Source organism: Apis laboriosa, unplaced genomic scaffold (genome assembly GCF_014066325.1).
Source record: "Apis laboriosa isolate Shangri-la unplaced genomic scaffold, ASM1406632v1 scaffold4_cov146, whole genome shotgun sequence".
Classification (NCBI taxonomy): domain Eukaryota; kingdom Metazoa; phylum Arthropoda; class Insecta; order Hymenoptera; family Apidae; genus Apis; species Apis laboriosa.
This window is the reverse complement of record NW_025223501.1, coordinates 5,167,828-5,177,594: the sequence shown is the minus strand read 5'-3', so window position 1 is coordinate 5,177,594 and position 9,767 is coordinate 5,167,828. Positions and strand designations below refer to the sequence as shown.

The 9,767-nt window shown below is 30.0% G+C and overlaps 1 protein-coding gene across 1 annotated transcript in view; it reads left to right on the top strand.

The window, feature by feature from the left end:
• Positions 1-9,767, top strand: part of LOC122717362 (midasin) — a 109,597-nt gene that overhangs the window by 86,717 nt on the left and 13,113 nt on the right. Inside the window, exons 8-12 of the mRNA XM_043941382.1 lie at positions 511-658; positions 2,279-2,505; positions 4,594-4,805; positions 5,894-6,370; positions 8,287-8,699. Of these exons, the coding sequence (XP_043797317.1) occupies positions 511-658; positions 2,279-2,505; positions 4,594-4,805; positions 5,894-6,370; positions 8,287-8,699 (1,477 nt within the window). The remainder of the gene's footprint in view (positions 1-510; positions 659-2,278; positions 2,506-4,593; positions 4,806-5,893; positions 6,371-8,286; positions 8,700-9,767) is intronic.

Here is a 9,767-nt window from a genome sequence, read left to right as displayed (position 1 = left end):
TATATATATCATACTCGACATTGTATTATTACATTATTATTAAAAATTGATAGAGAAATGGATTATGGAATTGAAAAAAAAAGTGTCGAGTAATAAATTTGCAATATGGCAAACCATATATATCAATTACAATTGTAATTAAATATATATAATTGTATATATATTATACTCGACATTGTATTATTACATTATTATTAAAAATTGATAGAGAGTGAGATGGATTGAAAAAAATGTGTCGAATAATAAATGTGCAAATCATATATATCAATTGTATACAATTGTAATTAAATATATATAATTGTATATATATATATCATACTCGACATTGTATTATTATATTATTATTAAAAATTGATAGAGAAATGGATTATGGAATTGAAAAAAAAAGTGTCGAGTAATAAATGTGCAATGTGGCAAACCACAAATTCGCGGAAATTTGTCTGTCGGCAAGGTGTAAATGGCCGACGTTGTTTCCTCTTCTCGAAGAAGAAATCGTTCTTTCGATTGCAGACCGATTACGATCGACACTTGGAGGAATTGTTGGAGCGGGTGGAGACACTGTTGATCGCAATCCTGAGGAAGAATTTGAGGAAGGAAAATTTGGATCAGGTGGCCCACTATCATGCCCTCCTGGAGAACGTTCGACATTTGTCCAAAGGTGAGTCTTACGCTTCCTCCTTCTTTATTGAAATCATCTAATGGAAAATAGAAATCTATTCGCATCGAATAAAGTGTCCCAAATTATTTTCCTTTCTTGTTCTTTTCGAAATCATATGTTATATATATTTTCGACATTTGTCCAAAGGTGAGTCATCTAAAATCACCTAAAAATTAGAAATTCATTTATTTCGAATAAAGTTTTCCAAATTATTTTTCCTTCTTCTCGAAAAATCATTAGTCATATGTTATACATATTTTCGATATTTCTTCTTTAAAATCATCTAACGAAAAATAGAAATCCATTTATTTCGAATAAAGTTTTCCAAATTATTTTTCCTTCTTCTCGAAAAATCATCAGTCATACGTTATACATATTTTCGATATTTCTTCTTTAAAATCATCTAACGAAAAATAGAAATTCATTTATTTCGAATAAAGTTTTCCAAATTATTTTTCCTTTTTTTCGAAAAATCATCAGTCATACATATTTTCGATATTTCTTCTTTAAAATCATCTAACGAAAAATAGAAATTCATTTATTTCGAATAAAGTTTTTCAAATTATTTTTCCTTCTTCTCGAAAAATCATCAGTCATACATATTTTCGATATTTGTCTTCTCCTTTAAAATCATCTAAAGAAAAATAAAAATCCATTTCGAATCTGTTCTTTTCTTGTTCTTTTTTTCGAAATCATATGTTATATATATTTTCGACATTTGTCCAAAAGTGAATTATCTAAAATTACCTAAACAAAAATGAAGAAATCTATTCATATCGAATAAAGTGTTCCAAATTATTTTCCTTTTTTGTTCTTTTCAAAATCATATGTTATATATTTTCAACATTTGTTCAAAGATGAGTCGTCTAAAATCATCTAAACAAAAATGAAGAAATCTATTCATATTGAATAAAGTGTTCCAAATTATTTATACCAAATAATTGAAAATAATAATTATATAATAATAATTAATTATTAATAATTATATATTAATTTATATATTTATAATTAATAATTAATATTATTTATATAAATATAAATAATAATTATACAAATTATATATCTTCTTGTTCTTGTTCTTCTTTTCGAAATCATACGTTATACATATTTTTTTTAAAGGTAAATCATTTAAAATCACTTAACGAAAAATAGAAATCCATTTATTTCGAATAAAGTGTTCCAAATTATTTTTCCTTCTTTTCCAAAAAACGATCAGTCATAAGTTATACATATTTTCGTTATACATATTTGTCTTTTCCTTTAAAATCAACGAAAAATGGAAATCCATTCACTTCGAATAAAGTATTCCAAATTATTTTTCCTTCTTTTCCAAAAAACGATTAGTCATAGGTTATACATATTTTCGACGTTTGTCTTCTCCTCTAAAATCACCTAAACAAAAATCAAGAAATCTATCTATCCACGTCGAACAAAGTGTTCCAAATTATTTTTTCCCCCTTGTTCTTCTTTTCGAAATGTTATTCGATTCATAAGTTTGGTACACAAAAAGTCGAAGATAAAGTTGGAAATAAAAATTATCAATTCGATTTTTTTCCCCTCATTTTTCTTCGAGATTCACGATATTGCGATTTCACGAAACTTTTTGTCCCGAAAAATCAGATGGCGAAGGGGAAACAATGGAAACGACCATGTCGTCCGAGACGAAGCTGTTCCTACGTAAAACCGAGGAATTATCGAGGCTCGTGTCCGCGATGAAAAGGCTCGAGGTCCACTCGGAATTACTCGAGATCGAGAAAAAGCTGGCCGATCTATCGATCGCCGTGAACAAGGACAGATGCCTGAACGCCGGTGGAAAATTCGAATGGGTGGACAGCGTGTTGGTGAAAGTGAGTATCGTTCCTTTTTTCCTTTTTTTGTTTTGAAAGAAGAAGAAAAAAAAAAAAAAGAGCGGCCATTCTCCATTATTATTATTAAAAAGTGGATTCAATTTCTTCATAGAAATTATAGTCTTTCGAAATTTTTGTTCCATCTCTTATAACAGTGTTTATCGAAAAAATAAGTCTATTTTGTCTCTTCTTTCTTTTTATATTCTTATCTTTATATATATATATATTCTTATATCTTTATTATTATCTTCTTTTATACTCATTTCTTATAACAGTGTTTATCGAAAAAGTAAGTCCATTTTCTGTTGCTTCTCTTATTCGTTGCTTTTTTTGAAATTTTTATACAATTTCATATAACAGTGTTTCGAAACAGTGTTTATCGAAAAAATAATCTATTTCGTTGCTTCTTTCGAAATTTTTATTCCATTTCTTATAAATATTTATTGAAAAAATAAGTTTATTTCGTCGCTTCTTTCGAAATTTTTATACAATTTTTTATAACAGTTTTCGAAACAGTGTTTATCGAAAAAATAATCTATTTCGTTACTTCTTTCGAAATTTTTATTCCATTTCTTATAAATTTTTATCGAAAAAAATAAATCTATTTCGTTGCTTCTTTCGAAATTTTTATACCATTTCTTATAACAGTTTTCAAAACAATGTTTGTCGAAAAAATATTACCTATATCGTCGCTTCTTTCGAAATTTTTATACAATTTTTTATAATAGTATTTCGAAGCAGTGTTTATCGAAAAAAAAAGTCTATTTTCTGTTGTTTCTCTTATTCTTCTTTCGAAATTTTTATTCCATTTCTTATAAATGTTTATTGAAAAAATAAGTTTATTTCGTTGCTTCTTTCGAAATTTTTATATCATTTCTTATAACAGTTTTCAAAACAATGTTTGTCGAAAAAATATTACCTATATCGTCGCTTCTTTCGAAATTTTTATACAATTTTTTATAATAGTATTTCGAAGCACTGTTTATCGAAAAAAAAAGTCTATTTTCTATTGTTTCTCTTATTCTTCTTTCGAAATTTTTATTCCATTTCTTATAAATGTTTATCGAAAGAAATAAATCTATTTTGTTGCTTCTTTCGAAATTTTTATACCATTTCTTATAACAGTTTTCAAAACGATGTTTGTCGAAAAAATATTACCTATATCGTCGTTTCTTTCGAAATTTTTATACAATTTTTTATAACAGTTTTTGAAACAGTGTTTATCGAAAAAATAATCTATTTCGTTGCTTCTTTCGAAATTTTTATTCCATTTCTTATAAATGTTTATTGAAAAAATAAGTTTATTTCGTTGCTTCTTTCGAAATTTTTATACAATTTTTTATAATAGTATTTCGAAGCAGTGTTTATCGAAAAAAAAAATTCTATTTTCTGTTTTTTCTCTTATTCGTTCTTTTTGTCGATCGATTCTTGCCAAGATAAAGATAAATAGTTATATAGGTAATAGTAAGATATTAGATAAATAAAAAAGATATAAAGATAAAAATAGTTAATAGCTAAAGATATAAATAGTTATATAGGTAATAGTTTGCATCTACATTTGAAAACGATCTGAAAAAGTTTCTTTCACTCAAGTTTCTTGACTCAGTTTTAGATAGACATTGCGTGCATTAATAAAGAATTAAAAAAAAATATATATATATATCTAACACATATTAATTAAATATAAAATAAAAAAGAAAAAATTGAATCTAATTCTAAAAAAAAATAAAAAGAATCAACCATTTTGAAAAATTTCCTATAATCCGATTTCTCCTTCAAACCTTGCTCAAAATATGATAAATACCTTTTAACTGATTGAAACTATCTAAAATTCCGTCTAAATATATTTTCAAAATTCCAAGTCTTGGAATGAACGTAAATAAAACAAAAATTCGAAAATATTTCCACGGAATAAAAAATAAATCGTTAGATCTCGAAGAGTTATCGTCGAAGGCACGAACGATCGAGGGGGGTCGATAATAGGAGAATCGACGAGTTGCGAAAAAAAAAAAAAAAAAAAAAAAAAAAAAAAATTCCCACGAAAATTTGTGGACAAAGCGTAAGCGTGATCGCGTTTTCGCGTTCCAGTGCCTGAGGAACGGCACGTGGTTACTGCTGGACCAGGTGAATCTCTGCAGCCCGGCAATTTTGGATCGATTGAATGGGTTGCTGGAACCGAACGGCGCGCTAACGATCGGGGAGAAGGGTGTCGATGAGAATGGGGACGTGTTCACGGTGACACCTCACAAGGACTTTCGCCTGTTCCTCGCTATGGATCCACGCCACGGGGAGATATCCAGGCAAGTGGAATTTTTTTTGGATCATCGTCGATATACGATGAACAATTATTACGATTATTATAATCCTATTACGATTTATCTATTCTTCGTGAAACGATTATTAAAGCGTGAATTGCGTAGGGAGCAATTGGATAGAATTTTAAAATATTAAGCTTTTTCGATCGAGAGAGGCGAGTCTCGCGGCGCACTGTGGTTCGATACGATGCATTAAAAAAGTGGAAGGACGAAATTTAATTTTCGAATTTGTAAAGATTTGAATTGTTTCGATTTAACGATTTATAATAATGTATATATATATATATATATAATATATAATAATAACTATAGTAATAATTATATAACGATATATATATAATAATAATTGTAAAACTGTTGTGCATTAAAATTTTTAATCCTCTTTTTAAACGTTTACAAATTAAATAAAATACGCGTATATAGAGAACTAATCGATAATCGATAATCGATGTTTCAACAGTTGAGAAATTAAGTGTTAAAAGTGGATGAAATTCATTTTCGAATTTATAAAAAAATAATTGTTTCGATGTGTAATAAAACTAGTATATTTTTAATATTATAGTCCATATTTAAAAAACTATAATTTCGTTTCGTCCTTTTCATTTTTTATTTGAGCATTTATTAATTTTTTTTTTCTATTTATATTTATATATTTATATATTCTTTATATATTATTTGTATCTTCTCTTTTATTTTATATTAATTATATTTTTATGTTTTATATATATATATATTTTTAACGAAATAATAAATTGTAATAAAAAAGCAATATTCTTTTCCAAAAGTTAAAATAATTAAAAAAAATAATTTCGAATCCTATCTTTCGAACCACTGCACAGCGTTTCATCCGATAACTCGAGTTAGATTATCACCAAATAATAATAATGAATTCGATTCCTTACATTTTTATTCTTCTATTGGAAAATTATAAAATCGTCTCAATTTCATCCCAATTGAACTTGCCCCAATTGAAAAATTCGTCGAACGCAAATGGTTGATAACATTAATCGTTATCGATCGAGCGCACTGTACGAAATGTACGAAATAACGTAATTTCTCTTCGTATATTTCAGAGCTATGCGAAACAGGGGCGTAGAAATTAGCATACTGACCCCTCAAAATCACGGGCCCCTCAATCGATTAGACGTTGTATCTTTGTTGAACAACTGCGGGATCTGGAATTGGGCACATCGTAATTCGATCCTGGAAATTCATCGATCATTGTACGACAATCGGTACAGATTGAACGAGATGTTGCAAGTTGCTTCGTTCACCAGCCGACAGATGTCGAAGGGATTCTCATTCGAAAGATCGTTGAGGAACTCGTGTCGTGAGCTTTGTGGCACGTTCGATGCGGGATCGAGGCATCAAGCTTGGGGAAAAATCGAGGAAATTTTGTCCGAGAGAAACGAGGAGAACGGAGAACGAGCCCATTTCTGTTACGATCTCGATGCTCTCACGTTGAGATTGCGCGATCTTCGAACGAACTCGAGACTGGCGATCATCAAGCAGCAAGGATTCCTTTTGAAGTCTGCCGTGGAGAAGTTCAGGTAAAGAGAGAATTCGAAATTTGTTTATTTTTCTATTCGAAAGTGGAAAAGAAAAGAAGAGAAAGGTAAAAATTTTCCATGTCTTTTTCTAGTTTCTTTCTCGTATAATATTCGTATTAAAATATAAATCGAAAATGTGGAATAATAATTTTTCGTTTTAAGGCAATCAATGACATTATTTTCAAAATATATATCATTATCATATTGTATCGTATAAAGTTGCCAATTTTAGAAAGAATGATACAATCAACCGTGACTTGTAAACTCTACTTAACCTATATTTTGTTCGACATATTTTCACATTGTCCTCTTATATCTCCTTTGCGTAATAAGTTCTTTTTGTTGTTGGTTTAACTGTTTTCTGAGAAGCGAACGATACAATTAAAAAAAATTATCGAACGAATTTACAATATTATTCCTCTATAAGTTTAAGCTTAAACGTCAGCTGGAGCGTATCGAAATATTAGATTAGCTTTCGAGGATTCTATCGACGAGAGGACTGTTCGATGCTTGCTTTCAAAAATTCAAGTCTGGAAATGAGAATCTTGAAAACGTGTCTCGAAGTAGACCGAAATTCACATCGAACGAAGATAAGTCGAAAGACAAAATGGAATCCACGAACGAATACTCGCGAAGTTGGACGCGTCTCCAACGAGACGGTTTTCACACATTTGCGCACGGTGAAGTGAAAACAATTGGAAAAATAGGTGGCGCGTCAATCGACGGAGAATCGAAAGTTGCGGCGTTTGGAAATGCGCTCGTCGCGTAAAGTTTCGTTTTTGAACGGAATCGTAATACGTGACGCGGAACGGTATATCGCACGATAATCGTACGCGATTCGGACAACGGTTTGACGCCAATGAAAATCCTAAACGAGTGTCGAAGGCATCGTTACGGCCGAAAAAAGTTACGGCGACTGGACGGCGGCCCGTAAAGGGAACGATTCGTTGCTCTTTTTCGAATCGAAGAGATATCGTAACGGCGACATCCTACTGCCAAGAAATCGATTAAAAAACAACTCGCATTGGACGATAGACGTGGACTTGTTTTTGTGCATCGCAAACCACTCTACCAAAAATTAGCCGAATCGAAACAGGAAATATTAACCCATTCATCATACTCGCCGGACATTTCGGCGACCGAAATGTTTTTAAATAAAATAAAATATTGGACACTCGAGAAATTGGAATCGCAGCATTCGAAGAATTTCTTCGCGCTGAAATCGTAAAGTTTTATAAAAATGGAATTTGTCGGTTGGAATCTCGATAATATTTCGAAAATATATTGTAAGAAAAATGTCAATTTCAAGATCTAATAATTGTAAAAAAATTGAGGATTATTCTCGATATCCATTAACGTATTTTTTTTTTCTTTTCGTCGAAATTAAGATAATTACATAAAATTCGAACTATTTGTCAAAAATGATATACGAAGAAACGATATCTTGAATTTTAATTTATTCAAACGAGAGAATCTTTAATGGAACGATTCAACGAGAAATTTGATGAAAATAAGATTGGAGACACTTAAGAAACTTCCAAGTCATTAATACAGCTTCCCCTTTCTCTTTAAAATCTTCATCGCGAAACTTGGCTAAAGTATTCAAAGAGAACAGTAATTTATAACGCGATTCGAAAGACTTACGTTACGAGAAGTAAATAATTATTTCATGTTTATTTCGATATAAAATTCACGACGGAAAATATTTTTACTCATTTTTTTCTCATTTATACTCTACGCTTGTCAATTAAAATAATACCAGTATCGTTATATTTGAAAATAGGATAAAAATTTCTAACGTGTGGAAAATATAAATATACAATTTCACAGAACCTAATAATATTTTTAATAACGAAATTTCAATTTTTTCTTTCTCGATCAAAGAAATCAAAGAATTCGTCTGTTCATTTTTCCAGGGACGATCCAGAGAAAATCGATCTTAGAGATTTGTTCGATGAATCTCCCATCACGGATACAAAGGAGTTTTTAAAACATCTTCTACTCGACTTTTACGAACGTTCTTCCATAGACGATCTACCTATCAGACGATTATGGAGCTCAAACATTTTCTCGAAGAACGAGTTGGACGAATTGGAAAGAATGAACGAATGTTTGGCCAAGAAAGTGGAGAACTCGAAACTTTTATTCGAGTTCGGTTCAGACGTCCCATTGTATTTGATCGAACGTTCCACGCTCGCTAATAATTTGTCCATTAAGCTCTACTTTCAATTGATGATTCTCGATCATCAATCGGGGAGAAGTAGAAACGTCGCAGACGACGACGAAGATGTCATTCGATTGGAGGAATATTCGTCCGCCGTCTCCTCAGGTGAGTTTGAAAAAAAAAAAATATATAAATAAAAAAGAAATAAAATTAACAATTTAAATTAACTTTGCTCTACTCCAGCGCCATCACTCGATTCGAACGGCGACAATATTTATTTACGTTCTATCTTTTTAGAATATCGCTTCACAAATAGATTCCTAACCTCTTTACGTGAAATCTTATATAAAGGTTAGAATAATATATTGTCGAATGGTTAGATTCTTTTATCTGAAATTAAACCGTGGATCGAACTATATTTTCGGCGTTAGTTCGAATTCGACAGTGGAATAGAAATATTATTTTCAAAGTTTTTTTATTTTGTGGAATACGATAATGAAATTAGTTCGAGCGAGGACGAGTTTGATTTTTCGTTATTGAAATTGCTTCTATTCGTAAAGAGAGAGGAATGACGAAGATGAAATAAGACATATAAGAGAGTGAAAAATAATAATAAGACAGTGAATGTGATAGATTTACAAGCGAAGATATCGCAGAAGACATAAAAACTTCCAAAACTTCCAATGGATAATGCAGAGAACCCGGAAAATATACAGAAGAAGAATACAATTTGTATTCTTCCGGCGAAAAATCTACAAATATCTTCGAATATAAATGAACCATTACATTTTTTAAAACTATTTTTTATTGATGAAATAGTGCGCGAAATATTGCTCTGCTTGCTCTGGCAAACCTGAGGATGCATCTTGGTAATTGCCTCATAAAATATCACACAAAACAACAATATAGACTTTAATATTCATAATAAATTTTTCTTTCTTTAGTGAAAGTGAAAATACGTAAGATATTAAAATATAAAAGTTTTATGCGTTGATTCGTGCGCAAAATCATTTTCGATTTTATGCTTAAAAATTCTGAATATGCAAGTATTCTTTAGACGTTATGTATTGGTTACGTATTGGTTTCTTAATGATATAATAATATAATATATATTTCTATTCTCTATTTTCTCTGAAATATTTATATTTTATTATTTCTAGATGTTGTATACTTATTTTTATGAAAATCCATCAATTTATATGGATCAATTATTGGGAAATAAGAAAAATGAAA